We start from the raw sequence: 17,727 nt of genomic DNA, 5'->3' as shown, positions 1-17,727 counted from the left end.
TGTAGCCCTTACTAAGATTAAGCAGTTTTACAACAAAGGATATACACTATAGATGTGTTTATAATTATTCTTCAAGACGCGCGTCGAGAAAAACTAAAATCCTGTTTAACATTGTATTGATTCATATCCAGGAGATGTAAAAATATATCCAGAATACCATTCTTTTTTAATTATGTGACCCTGGTATTGCGACAAGTTCTTGGTGCGCCTGCAGACTTTTTGTTTTCCAATTTACTTATCTGCTCCGTTCTCAGCAGTGAAACAATAATTGTTATTAACCTATTGTGAACTTGACATCGTGTTTCGAGTTTCGGGTTTGTGCTGTAGGACCCAGCGGAAAACAGAAGCCCTCCTGCCAGAGCTCTGCCTGCTTGCCTCAACCAGCGAGAGAGAACAGACTCCTCCTCATCTCCGCTGTCAAACTTGACATCAGCCTTTGAGCCGAGAATGGTAACTTGTGTCGGAATCGGAGCGCTCACATCAGTGGCATGCTTCATGGAGATATGTACCACTCATTGCCCTCTGAACTGCCGACATGGACTGCAAACCCCATGCTCTTTTTCTTATCTTCTCTTCGTTCATTTGCGGCGGACAACTGAGTAGCCATCCCTCCAACGAAGGTAAGATAATGTTTTGAATGAAAGACAAGTGGGGAGGAAATGTGGTGCTACTTTTCTGGGGATGGTGAGACGCTACGCGGCAGCGCTTGGTAGGTGATCGTGCGTTTACTTAAGGTGGTCCAGAGTGAACTGATGTTGCCTTTTGGGACGTTATGCAGATGATCAGTGCGGGGTTTCAGTGAAACTGGCATGTAGTTTACCTCTTGGCGCTGTTTTTTTATAGTTTTTTTATTACATATTATCGGGGTGGCAGCATAGATAAATCAGGTCAATGCGCAAAAGGAACCTTGTAGGGGAAAAAAGGAATTATCAAGAGACTTTTGTCAGCTCGGATAAACTGGACAGTAAACCACATTTAAATCTGAAGACTCCGCACATTAAACGTGATGCATGTGGCGTAAAGCGTTTTGGAATGTATTACCTTTTAATTTCGGCAAGATGTCGCGTTTAATTTTATAACTCAACCCTTTGTTCTTTTTTCGTGGGGTTTAAACAATGTTCCATAAGCCCGTTAATCAGATCTGCAATGATTTGTGGTTATGATAATAGTAAACAACTATAGATATTACAATTACTAAGAAGAAATACACTTTAAAATTACACACTCTCCCACATAAACTGAGACAAAATGCTTTAAAGCACTGGTGGCCAATATTAAAGATTGTAAGATTGTTTGCCCTCAGTGTGCAGATAAAGCATTTCACAATTTCAGTTTCTTTTTTAACATTTATAATATATAATAATATATTCAGGTTATATATATATGTTAGGCAAATTAAATTGATTATACTATAGAGAGATGGCATTTTCAGTCTAAGAGAAGCAAAGTCAAAGGACAGCCGATGTGTAGACTTCGCTTAATTACAAGTAAATATTAGACATGGATGAAGGTTCAACTGCGTTGAACCACTTAAGTTAATTTTCACAATTTCAGTGTGTGTATTACATTAAATCTGTCTGTGTTGGAAATATCACTTCTTGAGTACATGATCACCTCACAAGGAATCTGTATTGCTAATGATTACTGTCAATCCCCAAATACTAAGCATCCTTCTGATGATCTTTCATGGATAGATATCTGTTCTGCTACAGCAAAATATGGCCCTTTGATAGCCATATTCTTGCTGCAATTTTTCAAACGCCCTCAGTGAGCATTCTGGAAAACAGATGAAGAGTTAATTGTTCAGAAAGCCCACATCTTGTTAAAGAACAGGCCCAGACTTGTAAATCAGTGCACACTATTGGTTAAGAAATCAATTTATGTATTGTAGGTCAACATAATTATGACCTCAATTTTAATGGTATTAAGCTATGCACAAAAAAACAAAAACAAATTAAACGTTAGCAAATTCCGAATGAAGTGGTTTTCTATTCACCAAATCAAAAAGAGCAAGTTTTTGAGGTCAGTAATTTTGGAGGATTGAAGAAAAGACAAAAAGAAGGTACTTAACTCTAGAATATATGGGGGTGAAAAGCAGTGAATTGTGAGTTTATTTGTGGCAGCAAAACAGATCTTTTTGGCTAGATTTGAGAACTTTCCTTCAGCGTGTACAGAAAACAGTTGTCATATAAAGAGGCTACGAATTTGTTTATACATTAGACTGCAGTAATTTAAAAGCTTTAACATTATCAAAATTAATTTTATGCATACAAATAGGTATAACAATGACTCTGTACCCCACATACTGTAACTGTTACATTATCAAGGTTTACAGAGCACTACAAAAACAGTCACTTTACCATATATCTTTGCACCAAAAGTTGTCCTTCAGTGACTCTTCATAGAACTGAAATGAACAGATTCTCTGTAGAAAGGAAGCTGCTCGTGTAAAGTTTGGGAGACAGTGAGCAGGGAGAATACAGATTAATGATTTGACCCGTAGATTTAAATATTGGTTTGTTGTCAACTCATTTACTTAGATTTTAGCATTCTTATTTCCCCTCAGAATCACAGGAATGAACAGTTTAGTAAATCTGACAATGATAAGTACAGAGAAGGGGCAATAGGAGTTACTTGCCTTATTAAGTAAGTGAATGGAAAGCAGGATACAATAGCTATCTAGCTGGACACATACTGTAACAGACAGCAGATCTGAAAACAACCAAATAAAAAGAAGAGTTTGTTTTTGTGTATTTTGAAGTATTTTAATTGTCCATCTAAAATTGTAAACCAAATCTACGCAGAGTTTTAAATGTAGTTCATGACATTATATGAAATACAACATACAGGCCATTGTAGAATAGGATGTCACAATGTGTTCTTATTCACTAAACCACGTTAGGTACTAAATCAAGTTAATAACTCATATTATGATGATTTGTGGTTCATTTAATTTGTTTTTTCTTAAAATGTAACTTAATACTATTTTAATGCCCACTCTCTTTGTGCCAGACAGCTTCATCTGCTTTTTTTCATCAGATAACATTATGGATTTAGCTGCAGTGCATAAGAAGTAGTAAAATGGTGTGGATTATCTATGTTTCATAATGGAAATTGAACATTTTAACCTTCTGCACTGCATGGTAGGAAATAAAACTGATACTCTTTCTATAAAAATCTAAACTGGCTGTGTTTGTTGTACAGTATGTGACAAATCTCAGAAGTGAACTCTCGACCCAAGTCACTAAACTAGTCAAGAGTGCAGTTTGTTTTACACACAAATCCGAATGATTCCATTAATATAATCAATGAACGGACAGGAAAACCCTTAATTACTGAAAAAAAATCTACCTATTCGCTCTTAAAAGGGTTTTAATAGGTAAGAGTATAAGAAGATTACAACGTCTTTTTGGTTGATGGTATCTCATTGATCCAAAAATCGCATGCCGCCGTCTCTTCTATGAAGTTAGGGTATCAGATTCAACAACGTGGCAAATATTATGTATTAGACGAATAATACAAGGAAGAAATTTTCGTGGCGTTTGTAGCCTGAGAAAAGTCACTTTCTTAAGATTGAAGAGTGTGACATACAGTTAGGAAAATCTCATAGTGTTCTGACCTTAAGTCCTTCGGCGCCGTAGGTGTATTGTGAGAACAAATAAAGCAAGTTTGCTAAATAATAAAGCTATTATTTCAAGAAAACATTCATTATTGAAATTTCAAAAATATGTTTCAATTTTCATTTTCAGTATTATCTGTTTGAAAAAATGCAGGATCTTAGACGTTTTAAGCGTATTTTCTGAAAATTCATAGAACACTATACTGTATGGTCATTACTTATACTGCATTTAGAGAAAGAGCGAGAAACTCGCTTTGAGTATATGTGTTCGTGTATGCTATTTAAACTGCGCGTTTAACCTTGTAAGGCCGAGTTCTGAAAGACCGCTTACAGTATTAGCCTAACAGATATACTAAAGATCTAGAGGAGATATTTCAATTTGTTGCACAGATCACTTTTGATGTTTAATTTATGCAACATACTCAAAACATGCTTTAAAGCTCATTTTACCGAATTGGTGGTCAAACGTAGGACTAATCAGTTTTGTATAATAGAATTTTACTAATAACATCGTATTTGAGTTTTATGGTAACACAAATCATTTGACAGCGCATTATCGCGTTAGAAAAAAAAACATTGTCGTGTTATTAACACAATAATCTTTGTCCTTTTTTGAATAAATTGGATTATTATCCCCTTTTCGTCGGTCGTGTTTTTTTCTTAATTCTTTTAGATAGGTACAAGCATAAGAGTTCCGTTTTCAGTTTGGGCAGTTTAATTATTCTTGGTATTAATATTCCCCGATCTTCCACGTTCCTTTATGAGTATGTGCTCCTGACGAGAAAATCTCCGCCAGCGAGTGTCAGTATCGAGCTGCAATCGATGAAGGCAAAGAAGGAAATGTAAACAGCAGGTTGAATCATGAAACATCTTTATAACGTTGGATCTGGGTGTTTGGTATCGTCCTAGAAAATAAGATGCACCGAGGCACCGCATAATAATGAAACGAAAACAATTGTTTATAGTATGATAATCCAATTTACGTTGCACATTAGAACACTTGACAATTTGTAATTGTACCTTATGCAGTTTTAAGTTTGGATGTTTGAAGATGTCGCTTAGAAAGATGCCATACTACTGTATAAGTTCATGGCTGCTACCAAGTATCCAGACAAAGTAATTTCCGACTTTTCTTTAAAATAAGCAAATATAGTAAACCCGCATTGATGTTTTAGCACTGGTAGCCTACTGTAAAACTAAACGGGATTAAATATATGACTTCTGAAAAATAATGGGTGATTACCCCCAACATTCCCCATTATTTGTGGACAAGATGTATTTTATAGTGATATAATTTCAAAGCATCATTTTCACACTTGAGCAACAAAATGAAGCATCCAGCCTTTTGTTTCAAATTGATGTAAACTAATCTTAAATAGACGTCTCTATGAATTGTATATGAGTGTGTCAAGTTTGTAAAACGAACTTTTTTATCTTCATCTGTAGTTTTACAGGGGAAAATATGATTTATTACCGGTCTCTTTTTCCAAATAAAATTGGTATTGTATCTGAGCTGCAGATGTCAAGATCAATTTTCCTGATCTTTTTTTTTTAAAGAAGAGTGCCTCAGTATGTGCTCATGTCTAGCATTTAAACCGAGCGTTTTCATTCAATAATACTGGATCCTGAGTTCTTTTTTATTAATTTAGGTAACTTTCTCAAAGGATGCAGTTCGGAGAAGCCATGCGCCAGATACAGTATGTAGAAGAGACGTTGTAGCCCCCCTTTAAATACCGCAGTGACGAGGATAAAAACTAAATAAAAATATTGAATTTGAAAATGATCAGCTTCTGAATTTTACTGGAAATCAAATAAGGTATAGAATACATTTGGTGGCAACTCAAAAATGTACGGGGTTGCGCAAGTTTGCTGTAAAATCAAAAGGACACACCGTAGAAAATTAACTTTATTGTGTTGTTTCATCACAAATTTGTCATTGTTCTTGATTTTATCATATAACCATATTTTCAGTAATTAGTTTTCTCCGTTATATGCTTTGATTTTGTGTATTCTAAATTTTGCGTGTCCAGTAAAATAATGACATGATTCAATACAACAATATAAAGATCTTCCAGGTATTACGCTAATAGAAGTTCGAAGGGATTTTGGAGTGCTTAGGATAACTTTATTGCAAAACTATAACCAATCCTAAAATATTCAATGTTTTTTTTATAACAAACCACGCCTTTATTTGGTATTTACCATCAAGTAATCAAATACGGTTGTTCTTTCTTAGCCTACAATGGCTTCCAAAAAATAACTTTAAGTTACAAAGTACTTTCAAAATATTTTAAGAATGTTTTTATTCTGTATGGACTGACAGTTTCAGCATCAGTAACCTAACGTTGAGATTTTTTTTTGCTAAAGATAAATAAAATACCAAACGACGAATATTTAAACGTTTATTATCGGTCTGTAGCTCGAAAATAATTAGCATCGAAAGCCCATGCAAAATAACTGAGTTTCCTATTAATTTAATAGATGTCTAATTGCAGCCGCAGAAAGCAATTTTCTCTTCTGTCTCTATTGAAGGCTGTGCCTGGAATTCTCCATCTGCATCTTCGATATTTTGATTTATATCATTTCCTTTGATAACAGTGCAAGCCAGTGGTCTTGTTTCCTGGTACACCAGCTGTTTCCAAATCAGCTCAGTGCTGAATTTCCTTGTTTGTTTATCTGCTTCCGAAAATGTGTAGTTGGACATAAACGTAGCTCTAAGCAGACTGATTGCGCTCTTTATCTTAGACTAGGGGACTCCCCCGCACCCCTCGACCTCACGTACACTTTTCAAATACCTTACACAAACTGATAAAAGCTGAAGCATTTCTTCGCGGAGCTAGAAAGTGCCAAGAACTGGTTCACTTTTATTTTATTATTTGGCGCATTAGAAACCAATTATGATTTAAATGACACCGTGTTAGAAGTCGTCTCAGATAGCGTCAAGTGTTTTTTATTTCACTTTTAATTGTCTGAAATGTAATTTCAGCTTTTTATAATATGATTGCAATATTGTTAAAATAAAAAAAAATGTTAAACGCGTCGAAGTGTATGGAGAAGACATACTATATACCGTACGTAGAATACTCATGGATATATTTAAATTGGTAGAAACAACGCAAAGAGGACAAGTACATTTAGACAACTGTAATAAGCTTGTTCAGGCTGTGAAGTTTTGACAACGTGACGGCTGACAAGATGTGTCTGAGCGAGTTCTATCTCAAGGAGCCTAATTTACGCGTAGTGACCTCTTGTGCAAATGTTTTAAATTATGAATGCCTTCTTCCCCTTCCCAGTTAACTCCCCCCCCAGCTGTGTGAGTGATTGATACCGGCATTAACACAAGACTGCATTAACACTCCGTTAGGACAGTTAAGGCGTTCGAACAAGAAGCACTGTGGAGAGAGAGACCCGTCCGAGTTGTTCAGTATGCGAGAAATAAACCCATACTACACGCAGCGGAAACGCTAAATTACGCGTTTGTTTCGCAGATCTAGAATTTCTTTTCTAAAATCGACGCTTGGTTTACTTCTTTAGAATGCCTGTGCACAAGAGTTACACCTTTCCTCAAATGTCTGAAAATAACAACTTACTGTATTTAACAATTGCGTAAAACATCTCTTACCCAGTACTTCACCCATTTGCCTGTCAGAGGTAAGCACGATACAATTATTTTTTATTGTAATACAGAAATTGTGTTTGATTTTCTGATATTTCTAAAAGAACGTAGCCGCCCTTCCAAAAAAAAGTCACACCGTTTTAAATTGTAGCCAATTGTTTCAGAATAACTCTCAAGGGTTATTTCTTGTGAAACTGATACAACTGCCCTCAGGAGGCCACTTTATTTAGCTGTCCTGAGCGAGACGTAGTTGTTACACAACCTCCACATTTCCAGTTGTGGTCAAAACATTCTTTGTTTGCAGGATAAATTCTGCGTTATAAATCAGCACCTGGCAAGGACTCGTAAGGTCCAGGCGGGCCTTGAAGGATTAGACCAGAGTTCACACTGCACAGTTTAAATCGAACTCCCGTTGCATTAACCTCGGAGCCCGAGCCTGCCTTAAATTAAATACAATGCTTTATTATCACAGCCTGTAGCTATTACTGTTTTCCAGCCCGTGATTAGTTATCATTAGTAAGCTGCACAATCTTGCCAAGTTCACCAGTGTTTCAGAGACTTAAACTGAAATGTCAGTGTTGTGTTTCACAGTTTAATGCTGCGAAAGCGTTTTTTAAAAATACAGATAAAGTTCTATCCCGTAATAATAATAATAATAATAATAATAATAATAATAATAATAATAATAATAACAACAACAACCCTGATCATCCTCAAAGTTGCAAATGCAGTCTTCATTTCCAATTTCAATATTAATAACTGACAGAACATTTAAGTGTGTTTTCCTTTAACAAAATTTACTGTATACTTGTAGAATTATTTAATTGCTTTGATTCATGATGTACTGTACACTTTCGCTCCATAGATAACTCACTCCATAGACAATCTATGCCTACTGTTTGACGGGTTGTTTTTTTTTATTTTCAAACTTAAATTGAAATACATGCCATGGTGGTATGGAAGTCTCCATTCAGATGTGAAGCTTGGATTTATCGCCACAGAAAGCCCTTGCTACAGCTTATTTCTGATGTCTAAAATAGCATGGTGTTTGTTTGTTACTATATGAACCACTTTACCATATACAGTACATGCGTCAAATCAAGTTGAGTGAGGGAAGTGGTGTAGATATTTTTATTTTAAAAGTTTAGTCTTAAAAAGGAGAGGGGAGGATACCAAAGAAATTAGAGAATAAGGGCATATAAACATAGGGAGGGTTACAAATTAGATAAGGCCATTGGGTTTATCGTGCTTGTTTGATTATATGTTGTTTAATTTACTGTATACTGATCCATTGATGTTTTCAAGGTGCTTCTTTAAAGAAACCCTGTAAATCAGAAGATTGTTCCAAACATGGTAAAGTGCTTTTCTTAAAAAGCTGCCTCTCATTTACTGCATGGACTCAAACTTAACTCTCTTTGGTGTCCTTTGATCATGGTTTCTTTGTCATATCTGAAAGAGCTCGAAGTATTAATTCCTCACAAAATCCTTTCAGTACAACCAGGTAAAAGTGAACTTAAGATCTTGGTCTATGAGATTGTTTTCACTTCGGTCACATCTCTTTTGTACCTCTAATGCGTTCAATGTCTCTTTATTTTAGTGTGGAAAACAAAACTGAACACAGTGTTCTAAAATAAGTAAAAAAAAGTATGAAATAATTTGTAGCTGGGTCTCTTATTTTTCACAGTTTATCCAAGCTTTCTTCTGTTCAATGTTCCATGTAGTGTATGTTATTCTTATTTGTTCTGTGTTTTGTCCATGAGTTACATCAGATGTTAGTTTATTAAAAGAAACATGTTAATGGATTTATCTCTTTACATTTCTTACCTCCACTTTTGTGCTTTGAATATATATATATATTCCTGTTTTCTGTCAAAAAATTCCTTACACATGTTTACAGTGAATTTATGTTGATATGCATTGGTCTATTTGTGAATTTAGTTTAAATTCCCTTTTGCTGTTATAGCAGTCTCTCCTACCAAACCTAGTTTTGTATTGTCTACAAGTTGAATAAGTTTACTAACTACACCAGAGCCTATATCACTGAAACAAGAACATTTTGAAAAGTATGAAGTGCCTAATATTAATCCATGAGGTACAGCACTTCTCTCCTTTTCAAAGCAAGTATGTTCTAAAGCTGTTAGATACCTAAAACATTGTGCTGAAACCTGATAAGAAACTTTTACTGGTAAACAGTACAACGCAAGACAGCTTGAAGATTATTTTAAATGTTAAATGCTTACTATAAAAAAAAATGTGTGCCATCCTGCTGTCGCTGTGTATTAGGGCTAAATGTATACAGAGTTTGCCGTAATACCACTTATATCAAAAATTAAAAATAACTGGGATAAGTTGTTTACAACAGCAGAACCTGCAGTTGGAACTCCAACCTACAACCATCTGGTTTGGAGTACAGATCCCCACCTACTGCTTTATAACCTCTTTTCTATAGTGTACTTGCATTGAAAAACATGCTCCAAGAGCAAAAGTGATACTGAATTCTGGACCAAGATGAAATATTAGTTTTGTTACACCCAGCCATAGCCTGGTTCTTGAGTGTGGCTTTCCTCTGGGTAGACACACAAACCCTCCAGTAAACAGAAAGCCCCAGTCAAGATACATGTTGCAGACTTGCTACTCATTGGCAGGTGGAATCTGGGGTTTTATGTGGGTTCTGATTAGCTGGAGGGGTGATAGCAAACTACATTCTGTACCGAAACACTGATCTTGCAAAATTGCTCGGTTAACTTTAATATCTAAGGACCAGTTGTTACCAATTTGGTGAATATTGTTGTGCATTTCATGCCCTCTAATTTCTTACTGTAATTGCACTTAATAGATGGCAAACTGGAAGTAATAAATCATTTGAGCAGAGTGATGAAAGGGATCTCAGTCATATTTAACACTAATAAGAGATGCAGACAAATATTAAAATTACACTAATAACTCATTTAAAAAAGGTTTTGCAAATCCATTATTAATAATTACTATTCTGCATTACGATTCTATTAGGTGTCATGAGACTTTCCTTTTTTTATACGAATGAAAGAACTGCACTTAAAAAAATGGCTTTTCCGTTTGCAGAGATTAATATTTTCTTAAGTAATAAACAACACATGGAAGCAAAAATAATATGAACACAGACAATTGTGCTTATTTCATATCTTCTTTTAAATCTAGGCAAGCCGCCTAGCGAAACAGACTTCTGTTTAAAGAAGCAAATTAATTTTTCTGTCATTTGTGACTGGTTACATAAGCAAGATGGTCTTAAGCACACATGGTGGGCCAGGAAATTAACCCTTATTGTACAGAGATTTCAAATTTTGATGTCTGGTTCTGAACATGGTTTGCATCACAGATTACATTGGGGATATCCTGTCACATCAGTCATGCTGCTTAAGCTCCATGGTGCTTTATAACCAAGCAGCAGTCAGATTTTGTAGGGCTAATCCCTTATGAACCAGCTCGGACGTGTGTCAACATCAATGTAATTTTTTTTAGAGAATAAAGTTGATACAAAGCTGTTTAAACATTTGTGAGATCAAAGTTGATGTCAAATAATGATTTAGGAAGGTACTGCAGGATGCTTCCCCCAGTATTCACCCATTTCAGAAACATTTTAAGTTCTGTTCTTCTGAATTGGTGTAAGAACAAGAACAAGGAGACAAAATAAGTTACTGAAATTCACCAAGATCATTTAAACTGAAAAGTTGCACAAGGTGCGATCGCAATAACATAAACTTACATTATCTGTGTTCGTACAGGTGAGCCAATTAAGGGCCCAAGGTAAGAAACCATGCAAAGACTGTACAATAACCATTTAGAACAGTTTCTTTTTCCCCTAATGGAAAACCATGCTGGCTTCTGTGCAGTATTTTTAGACTTTGCAACTGTGGCTCCAGCTAATATATCCCAAAGCATCGGCACATGCTGAGAAGAGGGGCATTATGTGAGCGATGGTACCTTTCGGAGGTGCCGAAAATGTGCTTACACATGACTCCAGTGTAAAAATAGCACTGCACTGGTCTGCAGTATCTTCAGGGTGGCGATCGGCTGTACAAGGTGCTTCTCTGAAGAGGTAGCTGATGAAGTGGAAAGTTCCGGCCATTTATAAGAAACCTGAAAAGACCAGAGGCTTCAGGCTCGCAAGAGAAAACTGAATAATTTATGTTCTGTGCAGCTTTACACTTCATTGCTGTTGTAATAGACAGAACCTGTTATAATTTCTTTACTGACTGCGATAAAAAGATTAATGGAGTACGGCTGGGATTTTTTCAATACAGTGCATTAAATGCCCCTTTCTTAAGCACAATTTCATTTATGTATAATATTTTTAATAGTCATCTCACTTGAAAAAGTAAGTCCTACAGTTTAGGAACTTAGTGGATTTAATAAAGCACCTCTGTAACATCTGTAGTTTATAGTTTCAGGAATGATGAAGCAAGTGACAGAAATGACGCTGTCAGTTCATGACACAGCTGTTATCCTTCTAGGTTTTTTCTGTAGCTTAGTTAAGTCTAAACTAGAAATATGCAAAGCTATGACCATTGCATTAGAATGTTTTAGACATCCTAATATTGATAAATATAATTAATACATATAACGTTCTTCAGGAAATATAATATTTTCTGTATTGTCTGTATAGTACCAGGTAAATGATACTAGAGAAGTTACTGATATTTGTATAAAATAATTGAAATGTAAAGATGAGATAAGCAAGGAAATTCTTTTGACATGCAGAATAATGCAGGATAACCTTTTTTGCTCTTAACTGAGTTTGTATCAAAGTGTTCTGCTCGTTTCAGTATTATTCTTTCTATGTTAATAAGTGGCAGTGGCTTTGTAATGGACATTTGCAGTAAGCAAGATCGCTGGTGTATTTTATTCATGTCAGTGTGTGACTCTGGTTTGCTGTGCATGGTAAATTCATTTGGGGAAAGTGAAAAATCACAGTTCAGAAACTGTCTACTCTAGGTGACAGCCTGACTTGAACAAACGTTCTTCATTATTTCTAGCTTTCATTGAACTTCAGGGAAATTTCTTAATCTTGACAACCAAAGAATGCTCCTTGGCTCCTGGTGTGTACATTCTGTTAGTATCTGTTAATATATATATATATTTGTTTGAAGAGGAGTTATTGGGGTTAAAGGGCAGGATTTGTGTGCTATACTTAGAAACTGCAGCTGCTGACAAATAGCCAAAATAAAGGAGAGTGCATTGTTAAGTTGTGCCTTATAAATGAGCATTCAGGGTTCATCCTCTTGAAAGAGAGATACACATCCTAACTCATAAGTCTGAGAAAAATATAGTTTTTATAATAATTATTCTCTCAAACAGTCAAGTTTTAAACTGTCTCTTCATCATTTATTCCCTAAAAGCAACCAACAGCCTTGTGGAACCAAAATGTTATTAAGAATTCCATGTTATATCCACTCACTGCCCTGGTAACAGAAAAGCCTTGGGTATCAAGACATTGCACTGAAGTGTAAGCAGCAGAGTTCCAAATAATAAAATGACAAAGTGACACTCCATGTGTTGCTACAGCTCGGTAATGGACAGTACCTGGATTTTTATTTTTCACTGTTGACATCCCAGTGGCCATATGTACATGTAATTCCAACTCATTCTAATTCCAGGATTTTTACAGAATATACTGTAGTGTCATGGATGCTAGTTTAGTATAGAGGTGTTTCCTTAGGTCACTACTGAAAGTGTTAGAAAGAAGAAAACAAACTTGCTTTCTGCAACATCATGAGCTGCTCTTGCTGTGGCCAGTATGGGTGGTCAATATCCTTAACAGGGGAATTTATCCTCCTGTCACCAATTAATACTATTAATGCTACTGCTGTTACTGCTGTGTTTTTAGTGCTAGGTTTTTGAAAAGTGCTCATATACAATAAATTGTATTATAATTTCTATGGCTACAACTAAGCTTCCCAGACTACATTTTCTTTCCTTACTGTTCAACAAGTCAGTATGTGGACGACCAACAGTTATTTTTCCCCACAGTCTTGGGATCTTCAAACCAGGATGCATGTACTGATGAAAGAGGAGCAGTAGCAATGCTGGCTGTGATAATTTATCAGCTCAGTAGATGCCGACAGGCAGTCTTCAGTTGTAAACCTGGTTTTTATGTCTTTCAATTATTGATTCACCTGTTCTGGCTCATGGTAGTAACATGCTTTCCGGGGACGAGTGGTCCGGGGACGAGTGTCTATTGATAACTCCAAGAGGAAGAGGATGTACAGTAAGAGGTAACAAAATGGTATCATAAACCTGCACTTCTGTGCAGTGCGTCATCATCGCATTATCCCCATTCTCACCCTCACCTTCTCTTGCTTCTCTTCTTCTTCAGCAGAATCCTCTGGCTGATCTAATCTTCTCATTTTCTGGGTTTAAATTTTCTTGGTCAGTTCAATCTGAAATGTTTGCTTGGCTCATTGAGAAATGTAAATTGAAACCAATGGAGCTGCAGCTTGAACTACAGTTTATCATTATCTGACATAAGGAGATAGCTTTATTAGAACTAATAGAAAACAGGCTGTACGGACTGTCAGTAGTACTATTGACTGCCCGGTAAGGCCAGTTCCCTGGTATTCTAGGCAGTCTCTGCATTTGTTTCCTGCAGGCTTGTTATGTATAAGGAGTATAAAGAATCACCCAATAAAAAAACTGGAATCTCTTCTATGTTTAACCTTCTGAAAAACAAGACATTTTCTCGTGCAACGGACAATAAATACACAGAAACACCTGAGTCACACAAATAAGCAGTGCTTGAATACATTGGAATTTTCAGAGGATTTTAAGGCTGTATGAAGTTTGTTTTAGAATGATTATTAATTTGTTCACATGAAGAAAAGCAGGACAATAACATAATGTTTCTTAAAATTACACCGGTGTTTTCTGCCAAACTCAACAGTCTGCATATTTTAAAAATAGACAGTTACACGGTGTGATTTAGGAAAAAAATTCCTTTGAGAATTCACATGTCGTTTGAGCGACTGTTATGTTTTTAGTTTGCTTTTATCAGCTGAAGTGTGTTATTGTACCATCAGTCCAGAGGGTAGGAACGGGAGGAACTCTTGGATCACTGAGAGAGCTAGCTAGCCATTTAGCGCTGGATAGAAAGTACAAAGGTTTTCTCAGTCCTCAACTTCGACATTCCAAAATGGGTCCAGACACTGATGCGATCTGCTGTCTGACAGGATCTTGGAAGATTAAATGTCCCATTCACTGAGTGAGAACAAATCACAGCATTTGTTTGAAAACCTATAGAGGCTGAGTGGTTAACTTGTCAGCTGCATTTCTGTTCCAGTGCTTTTTATAAATTGAGGGCATTATTCACCATCAGTATCAATGTATTTATGGCTGAATCGAAGATGGGAATTAGACTAAAGGGAGATGAGACTGTGAGCTGCAGCCTGCTAGAGTGCATTCTTCATTTACCTGAGCCTTCCCTCTATGTAGTAAATCTTTACATTGATCAAATGAGGAGAACAGCAGGCTGTAGCTGTGGAATCTTACAACAGGAAATCTTGAGAAAGAAACTTGAAAATTTGCCACCTCTTTCATGGCCTCATCTTGAGCAACATAGCAGACTGGAATGTGGCAACTTCATGATATATAGACAGAAAAATGATTGAAAATTGTAAATTAAATTTCACCATTTTCAGGCCAATGAATATGTTGTGACTATAATAAAAAACACAAATATGATATTTTTCTTCGAAAATTAAAACAGATCCAACAGTAAAGCGTGCTTTAGTTGGGCAATCAGAGTTTATTTTATTTGTTTTAGTTGGCTTTGAGTGTTTACTTCTATCCCAGGCACTTGCTGGAAAGAGGCTGCTGTGAAATTTAGTTGCAGCTAGCATGTACAGTATCACAAACCCAATCCATCAGTAACAAGAGCAAACTAACTTCAAAATGTGTACACTTGTGATAAAAAAATGGTGCATTTTATGACCCATTTTTATCATTTTGAGCAGACTGTTCCTTAATTTGAATATTCCTTCACCTCAGCTTCAATCCTAATGAAATTTAAGGGCACAGTTGATACAGGCTTCTAGAATATACTGGCTCACGTAGGTCAAAGTGTCAAGTAAAGGTTAATTCCATGTTGAAAAGTACAAAGAAAAAAAACCCACAATGTTTCGACTTTGGAGGTTTCTTCAGGAGTGACAAGGGCTCCGGAACTGAAACGTGTGTTTTCCTCTTCTTACTTTTCAACAGGGAATTAACCTCTTGTTCCTCTGCAGTTTACACACTGATACGTCTTCTACATGAAATTCGTCACAAGCTAATCATCAATATTCACTGTAGACTACACATCTTTTCTCCAGCAAAACCAGTCAGGATTTGATTTGTTTGTTCAAAGCTTCGTAAAGCTACTGTGAACCAACTCTTAATTTAATAGCCTGGTTTCTGTTTTATGTGATTCCCAGATTCTGAGAAGTAGCTGTGTTTCCTTGTGTGCTGATTTAGATGCCTATCGAAAGAATAACAAATTTGTAAGGGGTGTGCAGGTTAAGATGTCTGAGGCCTGCGTCCTGCCGAGGTCTTTGGAGCAGGTGCACTTGGGACAAACTGCAACTTTGAGTGGGAAACTAACTGCATTGGCTGCAAAGGAATAAGTAAAGGTTAAATTCTCCCTGAAAAGGAAAAAAAAAGTAACACACCATTTTGTCTGTTCTCATTTCGTCAAGCGTGAACCTGCAACTTCGCTCAAGCAGTGCTGCAGGACAGTGGGGGTGTGAGAAGGGTGGAGGCAGGAATGGAGGTCACCAGTGAACCTGTTTATACATGCAAATTTCCTCGTAGAGGGAATAAGCACCTGCTGGTAGAAAAAAAAAATAAGGGGCTGGTGAGGCGCAGTCAAGCATTGTGGCTCATCGACTGGTGAAAGGACAGGCAGCTGAGTCAATGTGGTTTTGATGAAGGAAGCTTGTCTTTAAGCTGCACAGAAATAAAAAAAAAGATCACTGGCTCACCTCTCTTTTGTTTCCTCTTGTTCCATAGTTAACCTGCTGGATTCAAAAGCGAGTCAAGGGGAGCTGGGGTGGATCTCTTATCCAGCTCATGGGGTAAGTGTTCACGGGGGAGTATGGGATAGCTTGTGTAACTACATCTTTCTAACGGGGGCACAGACAGAGCTCCCTGTTTACAGTGCGACTCTACCTTTAAAGTAGCCTTTAAAGTTTTTTAAATGTATTTCTTGTTCTTGGTAGTAACATGCTTTCCGGGGACGAGTGGTTATATGTCTATTGATAACTCCAAGAGGAAGAGGATGTACAGTAAGAGGTAACAAAATGGTATCATAAACCTGCACTTCTATGCAGTGCGTCATCATCAAGAAGAGTGTTCTTTTAAAAGTTCCAAATTGCATTTTTCTGATTGAGATACATGGCCAGGATGATGGCATTTTTGTCCTGTAAAAATCCATCGAATAAAGCAAACCATATCTGAATATAATTAATAGCAAAAAAGGTGGAATAATTATAATGAAAATAAAAATACAAAACAAGTGTGAGATAAAAATAACTGACTTTGTGGATGCTAACATTGTCATCCTTATCTGGGGAAGTTCACATAGATTTGCCTCTTTTTCTATGATTATAATAACATCTGTGACTCTCATGTTCAAGTTCAACACAACGGCGAGCACAAAAACACCATGACCCAAAGAGATAATGAGGACAGTTATACATTTTATCAATTAACATAATTACACTCTCAGCCTGGAGGTGTCTCTTTCAATGGCATGCTAACTGTATAACCTTATGAGGGAAATATAGAGAGTGATGGATTTATTTCATTTTTCAAATCCAGCTTTTTCACTACTATATCAGAATACGTTCATTAAGAAAGAATTCCCATGGTGCAACAGCATGTCCTTTAACATGCTTTGGTGTGTTTGTACATTGTCAGAAAGGCAGTTGTTTCAGAACATATTAATTTAGTATGACACAGTGCTGTGGCAGGAGAAGCTTTAGGTCCCACCTTCATGACACAGTGCTGTAGCAGGGGAAGTTTTAGGTTGTAACACCTCACTGTCACGGTGCTGTAGCAGGGAAAGTTTCAGGTTGTAACAAACACCTTAAGTGCATTTTAAAGTTATTTACGGTGACCTAATCATTATTTGACAAGAAGCACATAATAACCACTTCTCCAATTCAGGGTCATGGTTGCCAGGAACATATCCCAGAAAGCATTGGGCACAAAGCCAAATATACCCTGGATAGTCCATCACAAAGCACAAACAGACTCAAGCACACGCACCAGGGACAATTTTACGAAAGCGTGTTAACCTGCCAGCATGCCTTTGGATTGTGGAAGGAGGCCAGAGCATCTGGACTAAACACACGTTAATATGTAAACACAGGGAGATCATGCAAACTCCACCCAGATAACACCTCAGGTATTGAACCCATGGCCCCAGAGTTGCAAGGCAGCAACCACTGTACTACTCTTGACAAGAACTCTTTGAGAAAAAAAA

At 36.6% G+C, this 17,727-nt stretch overlaps 1 protein-coding gene across 6 annotated transcripts in view; it reads left to right on the top strand.

Moving 5' to 3' along the window:
* Nucleotides 1–429: 429 nt before the first annotated feature.
* The window catches only part of epha3 (eph receptor A3), a 123,627-nt gene continuing 106,329 nt past the window's right edge, over nucleotides 430–17,727 (top strand). For 5 of the 6 annotated variants that reach the window (XM_015361728.2, XM_015361726.2, XM_015361727.2 and 2 more), the window contains exons 1-2: nucleotides 430–620; nucleotides 16,251–16,315. In XM_015361728.2, coding sequence (XP_015217214.1) covers nucleotides 536–620; nucleotides 16,251–16,315 — 150 coding nt within the window. In that variant the 5' untranslated portion in view covers nucleotides 430–535. Of the gene's footprint in view, nucleotides 621–7,255; nucleotides 7,271–16,250; nucleotides 16,316–17,727 lie in introns of those variants that run through there. The other variant, XM_069197335.1, reaches the window with a different exon arrangement.

Source organism: Lepisosteus oculatus, chromosome 13 (genome assembly GCF_040954835.1).
Source record: "Lepisosteus oculatus isolate fLepOcu1 chromosome 13, fLepOcu1.hap2, whole genome shotgun sequence".
Classification (NCBI taxonomy): Eukaryota; Metazoa; Chordata; class Actinopteri; order Semionotiformes; family Lepisosteidae; genus Lepisosteus; species Lepisosteus oculatus.
This window is presented reverse-complemented; position numbering and strand designations above follow the sequence as displayed.